Below are 21,628 nucleotides of genomic sequence, written 5' to 3'. Positions count from 1 at the left end.
TTTATTACACTTTCATTATTTGCTTAAATATGACCTTATACATTTAATCAACAGATAAAGTGTTGTCCATTCGCTAATCAGACAAGGATGTGTTGTGGAGCCATGTTATCCTTGATCTTTGTATGCAGAAAACCGGCTGGTGCCATCCTCCTCTCCCAGGTGTTGCCGTGGAGACGAACGATACCAGATAAGGAGCGAAAAGTTACCATCCTGGCCCAGGACCAGACTGCGAAGGGGGCAGCCACTTCTACCACGGACCCATACATATAAAAACCTTGTGTTACCGGGCACCTTTTGTCTTCTTTGGCTATCCTGCCAGAAGACACATCTCGTGTGCGGTAGATACCTAGATAAGACCCGGACATCTGTATTGCACATTCCTCTGAAATAAATCCATTTGCTGTTAACTTTTTCAAATCGTTGGTCATGGCTTCCTCGATTATCGAACACACGTAGGGTCCAAACTCGCAAATCCCTACACTGAATGAATTTTCTGTAAAAATTTGCGAAGCCAATAAGCCTCTGAACCTCCTTACATCAGTTAGGCACGGGCCAGTGGAGGATGGCCTCCACCTTGCGGGGATCTATGCGGATCTCGCCTTGCCTCAGAATGAATCCCAAAAACGAAAGCGGTTTGATGGAGCTTTTTGATGCATTTTTCAGCTTTTATATTCAGTCCGTGATGCAGCAACTGCTGCAACACCACTCAGACGTTTTTGACATGAGTCACTACATCTGGCGAGAAGATCAAAATCTCGTCCAAACATGCAAAGACATGCCGGTTGAGCATATCGCGAAGCACGTCGTTGATGAAGTTCTGGAAATCAGCCGGCGCGTTGGTGAGCCCCAAGGGCATCACCAAATATTCGTAATTCCCAGTGGGCGCGTTAAAGCGGTCTTCCACTCATCCCCCTCACTTATGCGCACCAGGTGCTAGGTGCTTCGGAAATCCAATTTGGTAAAGATTTTGGCCCCCTTCAGGAGCTCGAAGGCTGTGGAAATGAGGGGAAGACGGTACCTTTTTTTGACAGTAATATTGTTCAGTCCTTGGTAATCAATGCAAGGTCTTAGGGACTTGTCCTTTTTCTTCCCAAAGAAGAAGGCGACTCCTGCCGGTGAGGACGAGAGTCGAATAAGTCCCGCCGCCAGTGATTCCCCCACATATTCCCTCGTCGCCTGGTCTTCTAGACGTGAAAGAGAATAGAGTCTCCCTCAAGGGGGTGAGGTGCCAGGCAACAGGTCTATCGCGCAATCATACGGCCTGTGCAGGGTCCGCGAAGTGTCTGAAGCGACATTCATGCTCTCCCTCCTGGAGGGTGAGAGACAAGAGACAAAGCATACCGGCCCCCATGACTTTATTTGTCCAGTCGGCCAGTCGATTAGGGGGTTATGCCGTCTTAACCATGGACTTCCAAGGATAATGTCACTGCTCTGGGTATGGAACGTGTGAAAGCTTATGCGTTCCAGATGCAAATCTGGAAATGTCATGTTGAGCGTTTGGATGCGGTGAGATATTTTGCATAGGAACGTGCCATTAGCCATTCCAGAAGTGTTGCGTTTTGAAGGCCGCTAGGCCCATACTCCTGATGAACCGAGGATTTAGAAGATTGGCCTGAACTTAATGTCACACGAATGAGTGCTCGAGCCAAACAAGTCGAGGTGTGGTTAAGACTCACCGACTTGGACACTCTGAGTGCGGGTCCCTCTGGCTTGGCAGAGCAGCACGCCACGAGGTGCCCTGTCCGTACACAATAGAAAGTGAGTTCCTCCCGCCAGCGTTGTTCCCGTTTCTCGGGTGACAGATTAATGTCTTCCACTTGAATGGGTTCTTCCACGTCAGGGGGAGCCTCTTGTGGAACAGTCGTTGGTCTGAGGCTCTGTCGAGCATTCCCCCGTCGTGCATTGTCCTGTCCTGGATTTACGAGCCCCTTATTGATTTTCAGGGCAAGCGCGATGAGGTCGTCCGAGTCCGTTGGCAGGTCCACCGGGATTAGTCAATCCTTGATCGTGAGCGACAACCCCTGGAAAAAGGCGTCGAGGAGCGCCGTCTCGTTCCACTGGCTCTCGGCCACCAGAATGCGGAACTTGATTGCATAATCCGAGACTCTGCATCGCCCGTGCTGGAGTGTGATCAGCGATGTGGCTGCCCCGCGTACTGGAACGCCTGTGCCATGGCTGTGATGAAGGACGCCCACGTTCGGCACGTAACTGTGCCTCGGCTCCATTCCGCAGTAGCCCAGGCTACTTCATGTCTGATGGAAGATCACAAACGCAATCTTGGAGTGGTCGGTGGGAAAGGTGGCGGACTGCACCTCAAAGTACAACTTACACTGGGTAATGAAGGGCTTAATATTCCCCGAGTCTCCAGAAAACCGCTCCGGGTGTAGACCTGCAGTGGCTGGGTCCGGGTTGGTGCCGGCTCCACTGGACAAGGACTTGGACAAGGAGTCAAGCTGAGCCATCATCTCCAGCAGCTCGCGACCAATCATTTGGAGGGGTCCTTCATGTTCAGTATGGTGGCTACTTTGAACCTGAACGGCATTACAAACCATATCTGAGTCAGCTGGGTCCACTTTGTGCCCAGACGGTTCTGTCATGGCCAGAACTTGCGACTGAACACAAATGCACGACTCATAAGGCTTAGTAGCAGTTTGGGAAGAGTCTTTATTCGATCCAAAGTCCAAATACCGGTAAGCAGTCCGTCAAGGCAGCAGTAGTAGATTCGGCATGCGTAGGAGGAAGGTCAATAATGGGTCGGGGTTTCGTACACGGGATAGAAAGAGCAGAAACAAGGAGTTGTGGGAACGTGACATGGGATCAACAATCTGGCAAAGACCAGATCGCACGCATGGTCAGAAATATGTGGGACGTAATTACGTAGATGAGACACTGGTGTGTGCATCTGCTGATAGGATCAGGTGCGCGCCACATCGGGGACCGGCACAGCCATAACAACACCGGCACACCCATGACAACAACCTTACACTGAACACCACAAAGACGAAGGAAATCATCCTGGACTTCTGGAAGTGCGGTGTCGACCTGTTCCTACTGTTCATCAATGGGGAGTGTGTGGAGAGGGTCCAATCCTTCACATTTCTGGGAGTCTACATCACGGACAAACTCACTTGGCTTGTAAATACCACTGCGGTGGTGAAAAATTCCCAGTAACAACTCCACTTCCTGAGAGTGCTCAGGAAGAATAACCTGGAAGCTAAGCTGCTACCACCATGGAGAGCATCCTTACATACTGGATCACAGTGTGGCATGCTGGATGCACAGCAGCAGACAGGGAAGCTCTGCAAAGAGTGGTTAACAGTACCCAGAAGATCACTGGCTGCTCTCTGCCCTCCCTAGAAGACATTGCCAAGTCCCGCTATGACAGCAGAGCCACTCATATTGTAAAGGACTCTTCACATCCTGATCATCACCTGTTTAACCTACTGTCCTCTGGCAGGCGCTACAGGTCCCACAAAACACGGACAACCAGATTCAAGGACAGGTTTTTCCCCAGAGCCTTCAACTCCTTCAACTCAAAACCACTGAACATAACAGTACTGTAATGGAATATTATGCAACCGCACTTTTGTGCATTTATTTATTTTAGCAATAACTGTGCCTTGATGTTATATCGATTGTTTTTACGTAAGATGTTCGTCAATTGTTATTGTATTTTATTGTAGCTTGCACCTTGTGGAGAAGCACTCATCATTTCATTGTGTGCACAGCATATAATGACATTAAAAGCTTTTGATTTTGATTGATTGACATTTCATTTATTTTAAGAGCCACTGTCATTAAATGCATGATTTTTAGTATGTGATGAATGAAAAAACGGCAGTCGACATGGACCCATGCATTTTTTCACCACAAAACATGATTGTGACATATACAGCTTTTTGTAACTCCCGTCATGAAAATCCTCTCGAGGGATTTGTTTTCGAGAAGAAGCAGGAAGTGACGTACAGAGCGGGACCGCCCTCAAGTGGACTTGTCATTGCTGGAAATTGCATGAACACACAGGAGGATGGATTTACCCTTCATAAGTTTGCAAGAGACCCTGTTCGTCGTGAAAAATGGATTGCACGGGTTCAGAGGACGAGAGCCTTGTGGGTTCCAAATGACAGGTAGGTGTGTATACAGCTACTAAAAAAAATAATAGTTGGGGGCGGACCACGTAATCGGTCTCTCATGACGTAACAAAAGATCCGCGTATGTATGACAGGCGTGCTGAATGTGTCGATGTGCGTTCCAGCGAAGGTTGTGCATCGCGCTTGCAGACAGCGGCGGATCTGAGGAACGCTGGCGACAACGGCGTACTTAGCCGCGTGCGACGACAACGCCGTAAAGCACCCTGGCTCGACAGTGTTGTTCATCGCGTACTGTGGTGGCTATGAACAACGCCCTAAAGCAGCGTGGCTCGGCTCCGTGATAAGCCACCTCGGTGCCGAAAATGAGCCACACCGGCCGGCTGCAATGAGCCGTGATGGCTCATCTCCGCCGCGGAAGTGGATCGGACGGGGAGGTGGTTTGGCTGTGATCGCATATCATCTGAATATGGCTCGAAACAATAGGGTAATAATGCCCCGGTAACTTCACTCGATTGTGTGATCTCTTCTTCGAAAAGAGCTTCCATGTCAGAAGGGGTGTGTTCGTCTCCCATAGTAGGGTACACCGCATGTTTTCAATGGCGAATGTCCGGGTGACGTCACGGACAAGGGATGCAGCCAATATGGCGACCACTTGGATGTCGTCGAATGACATTTCCGCAACATTGCGCATGAATGACGCGCTCTCCGCTCATATTTATTTTTTCATATAGACATTGAAGTGAATAATGTTCAATGTGTTTTTCATTACAAAATCTATTTTAGAATGTTTATAGGGATGACGCTTGACCTTTAAACATAAACTTGCTAGTTGGAGGAGTGGAGAGGTTGCCAAGTGTGTGTTGCTGAGGACCATGTGGTTTGTTCGGTGCGAATGAGTGTTAGTAGAAGCCACGTGGTGACCATGTTCTTGATGTTGCAGAGTTTTAGAGTAATTGTGAAGAGAAATCTGTGAACATCCGTGAATGTGTCTAATTTATAATACAGGTATGTGAGTTTATGCAAGTTTTAAAAATTATTTTCATCTCTTGCAATGTAAATCATATGTTGTTTAGGTGATATATTTCCTCTTGTTTGTGAGACTTCTGGGTGTAAGAGTTTTGAGAGTAATTGTGAAAACAAATCTGTGAACATCCGTGAATGTGTCGCCTTTATAATACAGAGGGAGGATTAAACCAGCCAACGTGTGTCTTCTCATTCATCATCCAAAAAAAAAAAATACACAATGCAGAGTTAGACCCACTACATCAGCATCTGTGGTACATGCAATTCTCATTGAAAGCCTGAGGAAAAATGGGTCGTTCAACACATTTTTCAGAAGAATGCCGAACTTTGATTAAAAGCTTGATTGGATAGGTGAAACCTTATAAAGAGGTGCAAAATATAACGGGTTTTTCAACCAAAATTATGTCTAATGTCTTGAAATGGAGAGCCAAACTGGAGACACATGGCAGAAAAAGCAAGACAACCATCAAAATGGATCACAGAATAACCAGAATGGTAAATGCTCAGCCAATGATCAGCTCCAGGATAATCAAAGACAGTCTGAAGTTACCTGTAAGTACTCTGACAGTGAGAAGACGTCTGTGTGAAGCTAATGTAGTTACAAGAATGCTGGTGGGCGGACCCAAATGTACGACTCGTGCAACAGGCAAAAAGTAAGGAGAATGTCTTTATTCATTCCAGAGTCGGTAACCGGGAAATCAGTCAGCACAAACAGCAGGAACAGTAGCGACAGTCTTACAGGGTAGGTCGGGAGACAGGCATTGGTCGGTACACAGGGAGTTGGCGTCAGGAATGCGGAAGTGCAGGAACGAGGCATGCAAGGCGGCCATCTGGCGAAGACCAGTCGTCCCCAGGGTCCTATAAGTACAGGGGTTACTCAGCGGGGATGAGGCGTAGGTGTGCGCCTCCTAATTAGCGCCGGTCTGCTGTGACCCGCCCAGCCAGGGCTGGAATGGTAGGGCTATGACAGTCCCCCCCTAACGGCCGGCTCCTGAAGCCCTGGGCCGCGTGGAAGTCTCTGATGAGGTTCAGGTCAACAATGAAGCGGGAAGGGATCCAGGAACGTTCCTCCGGGCCATACCCCTCCCAATCCTCTACATACTGGACGCCCCTGCCTCTGCGACGAAAAGACAGCATAAGGCGCACAGAGTACACAGGACCTCCGTCTACCATGCGGGGAGGCGGAGGAGGCTTGACCGGCGAAACCAGTGGTGATGGACGGGTTGGACGGAGCCTGCTCACATCGAAGGTGGGGTGGAACCTCATCGACCTGGTGAGCTTTAATGAGATGGGGACAGTGGATGACCTTGCTGACAGGGAATAGACCAACGAACCTGGGAGCAAGCTTGCGCGATTCTGTCCGCAGCGGAAGATCCTTTGTGGACAAGAACAAGTCCAGTGATGAAATCCACGGAGATATGTGACCAGGGTCGAGAGTGAATCGGCAGTGGCCGCAACTCCCCATTGGTCGCAAGTCAATGTTGGCCATGCATACCGGAAAGGCGTTGACGTAATCCCTCATGCTCGACGACAGAGTGTGTCTTGGTCATGCCCGGGTGGCAGACAGTCTTGTTGGTGTGAGCCCAGTCGATGACGTCCCCCCGTAGTGACGGGACAACGAACAAGCGGCCTGGAGGACATCCGGTTGGACCCGGAGTGTCCCTCAAGGCCTCCTCCGCTCATGTCTCGATCTCCAGAGCAAACCCGGACACGAAACAGGCCTCCGGAAGGATTGGGACGCTCACGGGCTCCATGCGGTCCCCCTCGTGGTTCTGTGAGAGTGCATCCAGCTTGCCGTTCTTTGAGCCTGGACGGAAGGACATGGTAAATCAGATCCGCGTAAAAACAGTGCCCACCTGGCTTGGCGGGCATTCAGCTTCTTCGCGGTCCTCAGGTACTCCAGATTTTTATGGTCGGTGAGGACCACAAATGGCACTTGCAACCCCTCCAACCAATGTCTCCACTCCTCCATAGCTGTCTTGACCGCCACCAGCTTGCGATCCCCCACGTCGTAGTTCCGGTCGGCCGGGGACAGTCTCTTCGAAAGGAAGGCGCACGGGTGAATCCTTCCATCTTTCGCGCACCTCTGGGAGAGGACCGCTCCTATTCCAGAGTCTGAAGCGTCCACCTCAACAACAAATTGACGTTCCGGGTCCGACATTATGAGGATCGGTGCGGTGGTAAAACTTGCCTTGAACCTGTCAACGGCTTCCTGAAAGATCATGGTCCACTCGAAGGTGTTGGGGGGAGACGTGAGAGCGTGCAGAGGGGCCGCAATGGAGCTGAAGTTCCGGATGAACTTAAAATAGAAATTAGCGAACCAGATGCACCTCTTCATGTCCTTCCGACAAGAGGGAGTGGGCCATTGAAGAACCGCGTCGATCTTCCCAGGGTCCATACGAATCTGTCCCTCTGCCAGGATAAACCCCAGGGACGGAATGCAAGCTCGGTAGAACTCTCACTTCTCCACGTTCACGTACAGCTGATGTTGCAGCAGCTGTTGAAGCACCCCTCTGACACGTTCGATGTGGGATGTCAAGTCCGAGGAGAAAATCAGGATGTCGTCGAGGTATACGAAAACGTTTTTATTCAGTTTCTCCTGGATCACATCATTAATAAAGTTCTGGAATACAGCTGGTGCGTTCGTCAACCCAAAAGGCATCACTAAGTACTCGTAATGGCCCGTGGGGGTATTGAATGCCGTCTTCCATTCATCCCCCTCCCGGAGGCGTACCAGATGATACGTACTCCGTAACTCCAGCTTAGTGAAGATCTGGGGCCCCTGAAGTAGTTCAAAAGCGGTCGTGATCAGGGGAAGAGGGTACCTATTCTTTACGGTGATGTCATTGAGCCCTCTATAGTCGATGCAGGGCCGTAGTGAGGTGTCCTTCTTCTTCATGAAGAAGAAGCCTGCTCCAGCCGGTGAAGAAGATGGTTGGATGAGCCCTGCCGCCAACGACTCCTTGACGTCATCAGCAATGCCGCTGCCTCGCGTTCCGGCGCGTCGTACTGGAAGACCTGCGTCACGGCGCAGACGAACGCAGTCCAAGAGCGACATGTTTCAGAGTTGCGACTCCACTCCGCTGTGGCCCACGCCTCCGCTCTCCCTGTCATGTGGGAGATGATGAACGCGATCCGTGAGCGGTTCGTCGGGAAGGCAGATGACTGTAGCTCAAAGTGGAGGTCACACTGAACGAGGAAGGGTCTGACGTTCCCTGAGTCGCCAGAGAAACATTTGGGTTGAGAGAGGGGTGTTGCTCAAGTACGCTGAAGCTCCGCAGCGGGCAGGGTTGCCGGAGTGAGCTGGACCGGGGTAGCAGCCAGAAAGGCCGCCGCCGGAGTGGCAGTAGCAGCGCTAACCTGAGAGGCTAGCCACGGCTCCAGCTGGGCACAGATCTCGAGGAGCCTCTGGTTTGTGACCTGGAGAGCAGCCTCCTGCTTAGCCAGCCGTCTGCCCTGGAATTGTAACGAGCGGTGGATGGATTCGAAGTCGGCTGGGTCCATGTCCTGGCCAGATCGTTCTGTCATAACCAGGACTGGTGGGTGGACCCAAATGCACGACTCGGGCGACAGCCAAGTAGTAAGGAGAAGGTCTTTATTCGTTCCAGAGTCGGTAACCAGGGAATCAGTCAGCACAAACAGCAGGAACAGTAGCGACAGGATTACAGGGTGGGACGGGAGACAGGCGTTGGTCGGTACACAAGGAGTTGGCGTCAGGAATTCGGAAGTGCAGGAACGAGGCATGCAAGGCAACGATCTGGCGAAGACCAGTCGTCCCCAGGGTCCTATAAGTACAGGGGTTAATCAGCGGGGATGAGGTGCAGGTGTGCGCCTCCTAATTAGCGCGAGTCTGCTGGAACCTGCCCAGCCAGGGCTGGAACGGCAGGGCCATGACACTCAGTTGAAAAAAGGCAGATGCAGACGAGGCTACAATTTGCCAAAGAACACATCAACTGGCCTAAAGAGAAATGTAGGAATATTTTGTGTAATGAGGTGGGTAAAATTGTTCTTTTTGGGTCCAGGGGCCAGAAACAGTTTTGAGATGAGCTCCAAACTCTGAATTCAAGGCTCAGTAGACAGTCAAGACAGTGAAACATGGTGGTGCAAGCATCATGATATGAGCATGTTTCTCCTACTATGTTGTTGGGCCTATTAATCGCATACCAGGGATCATGGATCAGGTTTCATTTGTCAAAATACTTGAAGAGGTAATGTTGCCTTATGCTTAAGAGGATATGCCTTTGAAATGGGTGTTTTAACAGGACAATGACCCCAAACACACTAGTAAACATGCAAAATCTTGGTTCCAAACTAACAAAGTTAATGTCATAGAGTGGCCGCCTAATCCATCAGAGAACTTGTGGGGTGATATTAAAAAGGCTGTTTCTGAAGCAAAATCAAGAAATGTAAATAAATTGTGGAACATCGTTAAAGCTCGATCGTCATGCCTATAAACATTCTAAAATATATATTGCAATGAAAAATGCATATAACATTCTTCACTTCAATGTCTATATGAAAAAATAAATATGAGCGGAGAGCGTATGATCCATGTGCAAAGTTGCGGAAGTCTCATTCGACATCAAAGTGGTTGCCATATTGCCTGCAACGTCATCAGTAGATGTTACACCAGGACATTCACCATTGAAAACAGGTAGTGACAACTTACTATGGAACACGGAAGCTCTTTTCGAAGAAGAGATCACAATCGAGTGAAATGACCTGGGCAGTATTACCCTATCATTTCGAGCCATATTTTGATGATACGCGAATCACTTCTAACTAACAAATGACTCCCCAACAGTATGTAGCGTACTCAGGAGGACCCATGCCGGGCGGGCCGGGGAAGAGCTCCTTTCTCCTCCCGCATGCAGCCAAACCACCTCCACGTAGCCGTTGAGCAAGCCGTCGCTGGCGGGCTTGCCGTGGCAAGCCAGCCGACGTGAAAGCCGTCACCGACGAGCCAACGCATGAAGTGGGGTGCCCAGACACAGGTGGCCGTGGGGGAGAGCCCGGAACAAGCCACCTCCCCGCCCAATTCACCTCTGTGTCAGGGCTAACGGCTTGGCCTTGTAGACAAGACTGGCGGTGATCTACAAGGCTGCGTGGAGGCCATCCTTTGTCGCTGCTGCGCGGAAGTCGTCCGACGTCGACACATTTAGCACCTGTGACTTACGTACGTGGATCTTTTGGTACTTAATGAGAGGATGACATCGGCCCCCCCTCCCTCCCCAACTATTGTTTTTTTTTAGTAACTGTATACAGACCTACCTGTCATTTGGAACCCACAAGGCTCTCGTCCCGTACCCGTGCAATCCATTTTTCACGACGAACCGGGTCTCTTGCAAACTTATGAAGGGTAAATCCATCCTCCTGTGTTTTCGAACAATATCCAGCAATGCAACGAGCCGGCATTTTGGCTAACACGAAGGAACAACGAGCATGGGAATGTGGGAATTGAACTTTTTGGTCATAAATCCACCAACCGTGTTTGGAGGAAGACGAATGATGAGTTCCATCCCAAGAACACCAAACCTACTGTGAAGCATGTGGGTGGTAGCATCATGCTTTGGGGTGTTTTTCTGTACACGGGACAGGACGACTGCACTGTATTAAGGTTCGTATGACCGCAGCCATGTATTGTGAAATTTTGGGGAACAACCTCTTTCCATCAGTAAGAGCATTGAAGATGGGTTGTGGTTGAATCTTTCAACATAACAATGACCCGAAGCATACAGTCAGGAAAAGCAAGGAGTGGCTCCGTAAGAAGCATATCAAAGTTCTGGCGTGGCCTAGCCAGTCTCCAGACCTAAACCGAATAGAAAATCTTTGCAGGGAGCTGAAACTCAGTGTTTCTTAGTGACAGCCCAGAAACCTGTCTGATCTAGAGAAGATCTGTGTGGAGGAGTGGGCCAAAATTCCTCCTGCAGTGTGTGCAAACCTGGTGAACAACTACAGGAAACGTGTGACCTCTGTAATTGCAAGCAAAGGCTACTGTACCAAATATTAACATTGGTTTTCTCAGGTGTTCAAATACTTATTTGCAGCTGTATCACACAAATAAATTGTTAAAATATCATACATTGATATTTATAGATTTTCCTTTTTGGATTATCTCTCTCACAGTAGACATGCACCTATGATGAAAATTTCAGACCGGTCCATGATTTCTAAGTGGGAGAACTTGCAATATAGCAGGGAGTTCAAATACTTATTTTCTTCACTGAAAGTGTCAGTTATAATACTTAAGTTAATTTCATTTTTTTTTTTTTTTATCTGAATCAAAGAGTGAATTAGAGTAAAGAAGAATTAATGTTATTGAGAGAAAACATATTTCGTTTGTCCATGTTTATGTAGCGGAACCTTGTTTACCAAAGTTGTTAGTGTCAGGACGCATATTTTGGGGAACTTCCTTTACAAACAGTATAACAGCGGCAAAGATTTGACAGGAGTTCATAAGAAAGAGCAAGAGAAGCAAGAAGAATAACTCCGTTTGGTCTAAGGGTCAATGAGGTGTGTTTATTGCTTGGGGTTTGTCACTTATTTGTGTAATGTAAATTTTAATGTGTATTTTCTTTTGTGTATAGTTCTTACAACATATGTGGCATAAATTGGCATCTATGGCATCTTTGGAATCTTTGACATTTTGCCATCAAAGCATCTTGGCATGTCAGCATATAAGATTGTTGACTCTTCTTTTTCTTTAGGCTTGTCCCGTTAGGGGTCGCCACAGCGTGTCATCTTTTTCCATTTAAGCCTATCTCTCGTGCAGGTTAGGTTAGGTCTCTAACACTCACTGTACTCATGTCCTCCCTCACAACATCCATCAACCTTTTCTTTGGTCTTCCTCTCGCTCTTTTGCCTGGCAGCTCTATCCTCAACACCCTTCTTCCAACATACTCACTCTCTCACCTCTGAACATGTCCAAACCATCAAAGTCTGCTCTCTCTCACCTTGTTTCCAAAACATCCAACTTTGGATGTCCCTCTAATGAGCTCGTTTCTAATCCTATCCCAACCTGTTCACACCAAGCAATAACCTGATCATCTTCATTTGTGCTACCTCAAGGTCTGCTTCCTGTTGTTTCTTTAGGGCAATTGTCTCTAATCCGTACATCATGGTCAGCCTCACCACTGTTTTATAAATTTTACTCTCCATCCTGTCGGATACTCTTCCGTCACATAGAACACCAGACACCTTCCGCCAACTTGGACCCGTTTCTTCACTTCCTTACCACACTCTCCATTGCTCTGTATTGTTGACCCCAAGTCATCCACCTTCGCTATCTCTTCTCCCTGGATCTTCACTCTTCCTCCTCTGCCCCTCTCATTCACGCACACATATATTCTGTTTTACTACGGCTAATCTTCATTCCTCTCCTTTGCAGTGCGTACCTCCATCTTTCTAACTGTTCCTCCGGCTGTTGCCTGCTTTCACTGCAGATCGCAATATCATCTGTGAACATAATGGTCCAAGGGGAATCCAGTCTAACCTCGTCTGTCAGCCTATCCATCACTACCGCAAACAAGAAGGGTCTCAGCGCGGAACCCTGATGCAGTCCCACCTCTACCTTAAATTCTTCTGACACACTAACAGCACATCTCACTGCTGTTCTGCAACCCTCATACATGTCCTGTACTATTCTAACATATATCTCCACCACACCAGACTTGCGCATGCAGTACCATAGTTCCTCTCTTGGTACTCTGTCATAGACATTCTCGAGGTCTGCAAAGATACAATGTAACTCCTTCTGACCTTCTCTGTACTTTTCCACAAGCATCCTCAAGACCATAGAAAAGTTTGATGGACGTTGTGAGGGAGGACATGAGGACAGTGGGTGCACGAGATAGGCTTAGGTGGAAAAAGATGACAGGCTGTAATGACCCCGAACAGGACAAGCCAAAAGGAAAGGAAGAAGAAGATCCTCAAGGCAAATAGTGCATCTGTGGTACTCTTTACAGGCATGAAACGATACTGTTGCTCACAGATACTTACATCTGTCCAGAGTCTAGCCTCCACTACGCTTTCCCATAACTTCATTGTGTGGCTCATCATCTTTATTCCTCTGGAGTTTCCTCAGTTCATAACATCGCCTTTGGTCTTAAAAATGGGGACAAGCACACTTTTCCTCCAGTCTTCTGGGATCTTCTCTCCTGCTAGTATTTTATTGAATAAGTTGGTCAAAAACTCCACAGCCACCTCACCAAATTGCTTCCATACCTCCACTGGTATCTCATCGGGACCAACTGTCTTTCCATTTTTCATTCTGTTCAGTGCCTTTCTAATCTCTCCCTTACTAATCAAAGCCACTTGCCGGTCATTGACGCTTGCCTCTTCTACTCTTCCTTCTCTCTCATTTTCTTCATTCATCAACTTCTCGAAGTATTCTTTCCATCTATTTAGCAGACTACTGGCACAAGTCAACAAATTTCCATCTGTGTCCTTCATCACCCTTAAGTGCTGCACATCCTTCCCATCTATATCCCTCTGTCTGGCCAACCTGTAAAGATCCTTTTCTACTTCTTTCATGTCCAACCTGGTGTACATGTCGTCATATGCCTGTTGTTTAGCCTTTGCCACCTCTGCCTTTGCCCTACGTTGCATCTCAATGTACTCCTTTCGCCTCTCCTCAGTCCTCTCAGTGTCCCAGTTCTTCTTCGCTAATCTCTTTCCTTGTATGACTTCCTGTATTTTGGGGTTCTACCCCCATGTCTCCTTCTCCCCTTTCCTACCAGAAGACACACCAAATATTCTCCTGCCTGTCTCTCTGATCACCTTGGCTGTAGTAGTCCAGGCTCCCGGGAGCTTCTCCTGTCCATCGAGAGCCTGTCTCACCTCTTTCCGGAAGGCCACACAACATTCTTCCTTTCTCAACTTCCAAAACATGATTCTCTGCGCTACCTTTGTCTTCTTAGTCTTCCTACCCACTACCAGAGTCATCCTGCACACCACCATCCTATGCTGACGAGCTACACTCTCCCCCACCACAACTTTACAGTCGGTAACCTCCTTCAGATTACACCGTCTGCACAGAATATAATCCATCTGCGCGCTTCTACCTCCGCCCTTGTAAATCACTCTATGTTCCACTCTTTTCTGGAAATAAGTGTTCACCACTGCCTATTACATCCTTTTTACGAAGTCCTCCACCATCTGCCCCTCAAAGTTCCTTTGCTGAATGCCATATTTCCCCATCACTTCTTCATCGCCCCTGTTTCCTTCGCCCACATGTCCATTGAAATCTGCACCAATCACAACTCTCTCTCTCTCTCTCTCTCTCTCTCTCTCTCTCTCTCTCTCTCTCTCTCTGGGATGTTCAGGACTACTTCGTCTAGTTCCTTCCAGAATTTCTCTTTCAACTCAAGGTCACATCCTACCTGTGGGGCATAGCCGTTAATCATGTTATACACAATACCCTCAATTTCAAATTTCAGCCTCATCACTTGATCTGATACTCCATTTCTCTTCCCATCAACTCCATGATAAAATATTTTAAACCCTGTTCCTAAATGTCTAGCCTTAATCCCTTTCTTGGATGCACAATTTAAATTCAACCGTTCTCCTAACTAATCATCATGTCAACTAACTTCTGAGCTTTTCCTGTCATAGTCCCAACATTCAAAGTCCCGATATACAGCTGTAAGTTTTGTGCATTCCTCGTCTTCTTCTTCCGACTAAGGCGCTTTCCTCCTCTTTTTTGTCTTTGACCTACATTATCTGAAATTCTACCTACGACTTGTAGATTAACATTTCCGGGTGTGGGTGTAGGAAGCCCGGGCCACGACCTAACTGTTGTAGAATTCGTATGATGAACGCTCATATATGTTTGGCACAGTTTTACGCCCTCTGCATTTATCCCGGCTTGTGACCGGCCGACAGCTAGCACAATAATGTGCTGCCCAACGGGCTGCAGATAATCAAAAAGAAGCCATCAAATAAACAAAGTCAGCACAAACGACACACAATTTACATACTCCCTACTCTATGTTAAAGTTAAGGTCAAATGAAAGCAATCACAATAAACAGTCACCACATAAGGTACACAAATCACATACTACCTGTGTTAAAAATATAAAGGATATAGCGATTTAAAGAATACATGGATGGAGGGGATTCAAACCACAATGGTCCTCACTAGTAGTTCAAGGTTGAGTCGACGATTGATGTTTGGTCCTCGTTGTATACTATCTATGTTGGCAAAAAGTTAGCGCACTAGGCTAACTTGTGGCGAGCAGCTTCAATGCAAACGATACGGCACCAATTTGGGTACTAAGATAAGACTTGTTAAATTTCCTCCTCCTAAAAGGCCTCACAGCATGTTTATGTTGGGGTTTCCACTCACACAACTTCTTATTGGTACTCACTACCCTCGTTGTATACGATACGTAGGTTTTGCAGGACATGTAGATACTAGCGTTTGATGTTTTCCTCCTCAGTAAATATTGGAAAACAGACGCTTTCATTGTTAGCAGTCCCAACTAGGCTAGACTAACTTAGGCCAAGCTGCTTCGACGCGAACGATACGACTAAGGTTGCACAAATGTTGGTTTTTGTCCACTGAATTCGTCGCCAGGAGCGTCCCACGTTGAGTATTCACAACATTCGGTCCAAAATCAGCAGGATTTATTGAATTACTATCGGGCTGGTCAGAGCCTTCTGTTTAAGCTGCTACCAGCTTGAAGACTGGAAGCAAAGTTCCAGCAGGAGTGTAATTATGGAGATAAATTGACAAAGATGCTACGTGACGGACTGGTTTGTCGAATCAGCGATGACCAGATACAACGTCGGTTGTTGTCGGAACCAGACCTGACTTCTGACAAGGCACTGAAGTTGGCCTAGGCAATAGAGATGGCCAGCGAGGAGGTGAGAGACCTGAAGTCACTGGAGGCTGCGACTCCACACAAGAGGATGGCACAGACTGTTCACAACATTGCGGTGAGGCAGAGCTCTGATAGGCAATTGAAACAAAATCGCTATAGGTGCGGAAGTGTGCAGCATAGGGCGGGGGACTGCATGTTTGATCATGAATCCTGTCACAAGTGTGGTAAGAGTGGTCATATCCAGAGAGTGTGCAGATCAACAGGCCCTCTAAAAGAAAGGGGGGGGGGGCGTTGTAATGGACAAAGAAGTTTGTCAAACCACAGGGAGCTAACTATGTTGGTCAAGGGGTGAAGGAGATGACGAACTAGACACAGAGGAGGTCGTGTTCACAAATGATTTACACATACCAACGGAGGAGCCGTTTGTGGAGACACTGGAAGTGTACAGTGTACAAACCTTTGTGGGGAGGGAAGGTTCCCAAATTTCAGCCATGTTGAGTCGGACTTAGAACTTATACAGGTCACAAAAGTAAATGTTTTGGGACCAGCCAGGGTCATAATGAAGCGTCAGAATGCACCAGAAAAACACCTACCCTTAGTAGTCGTGTTAGGGACAGGTCCCAGTTTCATGGCCAGAGGTTGGATAAAACAGTTAGACTTACAGTGGGCACCAGAACCCCAAATACACCACATTAAAGAAGAATCCTTAAAGGAAGTACTAGGGGAACAGGCTGAGGTGTTTAAAGATGAACTAGGAAGACAAGCTCTAAACCGCAAGCCAGAACGCCCACGTTTTTAAAGCCAGACCATGTGTGATGAGAGGCGGGGTAGAAGCTGAACTTGTCCGTCTCTTAGGTCAACAAATAGTGGAACCAGTAAAATATGCCAAGTGGGTGGCCCCTGTCGTATCAGTCGTCAAACCAGATGACACGGTCAGATTGTGTGGAGACTACAAGTTGACAGTAAACAAGTGTCAAAGCTGGAGCAATATCCCATTCCCAGAATTGAAGATTTGTTCGCTAGCCTGTCAGGAGGACAAAAGTTCACAAGGTTTGATATAAGCCATGCCTATTATCAGATACCTTTGGATGAGGAAGCCAAGAAATTTGTGACCATAAACACATATAAAGGTATGTTGACATAAAAAGTTTTACCTTTTGGAGTGTCATCAAGGCTGGCTATTTCTCAAGAAACAGTGGAGGGACTGCTGCAGGGCATCCCTCAAGTAGCCGTGTTTTCAGATGATATTCTTCTCTCAGGACGATCCGAATTCAGACGCTGACGAAGGTGTTGCAGCGGCTAAAGGAGGCCAGTCTGAGGCTCAAGAGGCCAAAATGTTAACTTATAAAGGAGGAAGAGATTTTCCTTGGTCACAGAATGGATGCAACTGGACATTACCCAGTTCATGAGAGGTTGCAAGCAATAAAGGAGGCCCCTACACCTTCAAATGTGACAGAGCTGAAGTCATATCTGCGTGTGTCTATTACAACAAGTTTTTGCCGAGATTGTCCACTTCTCTCGCAGCACCACACAAACTGCTGCAAAAGGACACAAAGTGGTACTGGGGGAAAGAACAAAAGGCTGCCTTTGAGAAGTCCAAAGAGATGATGCAACAGGAGAGGTGCTAGTGCATTAAGATCCGGAGAACTACATTGTGCTTTCATGTGACGCATCGCAATATGGAGTTGGTGCAGTTTTGTCACATTGTATGGCCAATTGGATTCACATCTCAAAGACTAAATGTGGCGGAAAGGAATTACTCTGAACTGGACGAGGAAGGACAAGGAAGCAGTTCTATTTGGAATAAAACTTTTCACAAGTACATTTATAGTCGAAATGTTGTCACTTTTTAGTCAGATGAAAGCAGCACCACAAATGGCATCGCCGAGGAACCAGCGTTGGGCTGTCACCGTGAGGGCTTATGAATACACAAACTTGTACAAAGAAGGAAAGCATCACAAAAGTGCAAACGCCTTAAGCCGTCTGCCATTATCAGGGATGCTATCTGTCCAGCAGGAATCAGAAGAAAGGGTTCTCATGATTGAGAGCTCAGACATCACTTTGGTTTTGGCAGATCAAGTGAAAGCATGGACAGATAAGGACATGGTGCTTTCAGGGGTGAGAGAAATGGTACACAAAGGGTGGCCGGTAGTTCTGGAAGGAAGTGATTTTTCACCGTATGTGATGAGAAAGAATGAACTCAGTATCCAAAATGGTTGTGTGTTGTGGGGGGCTAGGGTGGTTTTTGCCACTGCCAGGCCGAGACAGAGTTTTAAGACAGCTTCATCAATGCCATTCGGGAGTGTCAAGGATAAAAACACTTGCCAGGAGCTATGTTTGGTGCCCAAGGCTGGACAAAGAAGTGGAGGATACGGTGAAAGCTTGAAATCTGTCAAGGTACCCGTGGTATTTCCCTGATTAAACCTGGAGACGTATCCAAGTGGATTACGCAGGACCGTTCACGGGGAAGATGTTTTTTGTATTCATTGATGCATATTCCAAGTGGATGGATGTATATCCCGTGAACTCTGCTACTTCTGCCACAAAATTTGAATGTCTGCACACGAGTTTTAACAACCATGGTGGAGTTGTTAGTCTCATACAATGGAACTTGTTTTGTTAGCAGAAAGTTTGAGAATTTTTTGAGCAGGAATGGGATCTGCCTCTAGTAACGGGTTAGCAGAGAGGGCAGTACAAATATCGAAAGGAATGGTATGAAAATGCAAGGAGGACACTTTGACAGAGAAAGTAGTCAGGGTCCATTTTTGCGACAGAGTAACACCACAGACTACGACAGATCTATTTCCAGCAGAAGAACTTCTTGGAAGGAAGTTACGTTGTGCACTGGACCAGATCAATTCAGATCTGAACAGGAGGGTGTTAAAGAAGTAGGAACAACAGTCCAGAGATCGTCACTAAAAAGCAAAAAAACCACAGTTTTGGCGTCGGAAACGCAGTGCTGACCTGTAACTTTTGTTTTGGGCCCAAGTAGATTCTGGGCCTTATTGGGTTGGTGACGGGGCTAGCGTCATATAAAGTTCGGGTGTGGGGTGGTAGTGTGGTTAGGAGACATCTGGATCAGATTCTGGCATATCCGCAAAAGGATATGGAGAGCCAGCAGACTGAGACTGTGCAGCAAGGTCACGCTGGAATGATGGAGGACACTTTGGTGGATGTGGAGGATGTTGTTCTCAGCAGTGATAAAGTGGTGGAGTCAGACACTGCAGGAGCGGCAGAAGAATCTGGTACTGTCAGCGAGACTGCTGCAGTTACTGAAAGTCTGGTGAGAAGGAAGTCAACAAGGGAGGTGGAGTTGCCCAATCACCTTAAAGACTTTCAGTTGAATTACTGACTGGATAAGTGTGTGTGTGGGGGAGGAGTTGAAATGTTGCTTGTTCATTTTTTCTGTTCTTGTTATAGGCACAGTATCTGCTAAAGAGGGGAGGGATGTAGTCATGACAAAAGGACACAAGTTGCTAGTCAAGGCAAGCTACAATTATATGAGCGTAACAGGAAGAAGATGTTATTGTTGTGTGCCATGTTCATTAAGCAAGCACTTGAGTAAATTTGGTGTTAAAGTCATGTTGAATGGCAGTCACCTTTTAAAAAAAAAAAAAAGTTTAATCGAATGAACAGAGATCATACAAATCTCTCATTCTCTTTTCCCCTTTTTCCATATGATAAACTCGGGCTTCACTCCTGGTGTCCTGACTTATTGTGTGACGTGTATAGGCAAACTGGATAACAGGTACGACATTCTGTGAGGCCAGCAAAATCTTGCAATAGGTTGATGACCCACAACACGCAGCTAAAAACAATAATGGGTGTGAGGAAAACATCAGATTATTTTGAAGTGGGCTTCTTTGAGCCCTGATCTGAATCCTATTCAACATCTGTGGAAGGAGCTGAAACATGCCGTTTGGGGAAGGCACCCTTAAAACCTGAGACAATTGCTGCAGTGTGATAAAGAACTACAGACCTACAGAGCATCAGTCAAAGTCAGTGTTCATGGTTCAACTTTGAGGGACTTAGCAAAAAATTGCATCTATTACCGAGTTCCAAGGTCAAAACGAATGGTGACCAAAAAAAGAACATAAAACCCCTCATCTCTATCTGAATACCATTTTTTAAATTAATTAATTTAAAAAATATTAAAATAACCATTTTTGAATGATTCACAAGATGTTCGGGTTCAAATTTCAGGGTTAGAGTTAGAAATAGAAATAGAAATATTCTATGGAATGACGATGTGAAAGTGACAAGACAATAGTGGAACTTTTTGGAATATGTGTCTACAAAAGTGTAATTATAACGTGGCATTAAAAAGAAGAAAATCTGAAGGAGAGTGTTAGCCCTAAGGCAGCACTGGTTAGCACATCTGCCTCACAGTTCTGAGGATCAGGGTTAAAATCCTAGCCACGCTTGTGTTGAGTTTGCATGTTCTCCCTGGGCCTACGTGGGTTTTCTCCAGGCACTCCGGACATATCAGAGAGCTATGACATTGCCAGTTACAGAAAAGCCTTGATTTTAATTCTTTCAATTAAAAAGCTTTAGGGAGCAATTCCTTTTTCACAATGTGTCCGATAGCTTTGAATAGTATTTGTTTCCTTAGTAAATGAAAGCAAAAAATGCATTTTGTTTATTTAGGTAATCTTTTCCTGTTTACATATATTTGTTAATCTTGAAAAGATTTTACTTTTTTATGGTACTGTACCGCATCTATTTTTGACAAACAGCTTCAAAAAGTAATAAAAAATTAAGTGAAATATACAAATAAGAAATACCATGGAAGTTAGCATCTTGAGCCATGTCTTATTATGGGCCATATTTGAAATAATACACACTATATGTTTTCCTGAAAGACTGTACCATTGTTCTCCCAAATATAGTCAGTAATAGTATTATGGCAAAGATCCTCAATTCAACTCTCAGTTAAACATTATTTCTAGAGCAATTTGAGAACAAGTGACGCTGTCAAAGAGTCATCTACATAAAACATAAAAGACAATAATTAAAATAGTAATACAACAATTATAAATTACAGTGGATGCAATATTATATTCTGATTTAAATAGACTTAGCATACAGGAGGTAGAATTTTGCTCTTTGTTGCACATGTGTGAAGCTGTTAATAGATGATAAAAACTAACTTAATCACGTTGATGTTTTGTAACTTTTAATGCCATTGTAGAAGTTGATAAGATAACATCAAAACGCATGTGCTCTTTTTACTTTTCAGTTTCACTCAAATTTCTCAGTATGCCTAGTGTGCCACCTGCCAGGTTGTAAAAATGTACATTGCCTCCACACATTCAAGAAAATAATCAGACTGTCATCTGGTCCCCATGCTCCACTAAGCTTCCCTTCTCTTATTAAAGCAGTAGTAGCAGGCCTGGTAAGGTGCCTCAGATTAACCATCTGTAACCAGGAGACACCCACAAGTATGGAGCCTGCACTTCACAGAAATGTAAAATGTGTCAGTAGCAATTAAGTCATGAAACATGACATGTTGACATGTGGGGTTATGGTATCACCATGGAGCCATAGAAATGTTGAGCCCCGCTGCAAGAAGTAAAGCATGTTAAATATAATTTTTCATCTTCAATTAAGAGTAGTGCATTCAACCTCAGTGACAGCTGCAAAGCGAGAATGTAGCAGGACGTGGGAGGAGTGAGGAGATGTCAAGTGTAG

At 46.3% G+C, this 21,628-nt stretch overlaps 1 protein-coding gene across 1 annotated transcript in view; it reads left to right on the top strand.

Moving 5' to 3' along the window:
- Nucleotides 1-11,606: 11,606 nt before the first annotated feature.
- Nucleotides 11,607-21,628, top strand: part of txndc5 (thioredoxin domain containing 5) — a 59,705-nt gene continuing 49,683 nt past the window's right edge. Inside the window, exon 1 of the mRNA XM_061804807.1 lies at nt 11,607-11,627. Within this exon, the coding sequence (XP_061660791.1) occupies nt 11,623-11,627 (5 nt within the window). The 5' untranslated portion in view covers nt 11,607-11,622. The remainder of the gene's footprint in view (nt 11,628-21,628) is intronic.

Source organism: Syngnathoides biaculeatus, chromosome 19, assembly GCF_019802595.1.
Source record: "Syngnathoides biaculeatus isolate LvHL_M chromosome 19, ASM1980259v1, whole genome shotgun sequence".
Taxonomy (NCBI): domain Eukaryota; kingdom Metazoa; phylum Chordata; class Actinopteri; order Syngnathiformes; family Syngnathidae; genus Syngnathoides; species Syngnathoides biaculeatus.
Note: the sequence above shows the minus strand (reverse complement) of the source record. Positions and strands in the feature narration are given on the sequence as shown.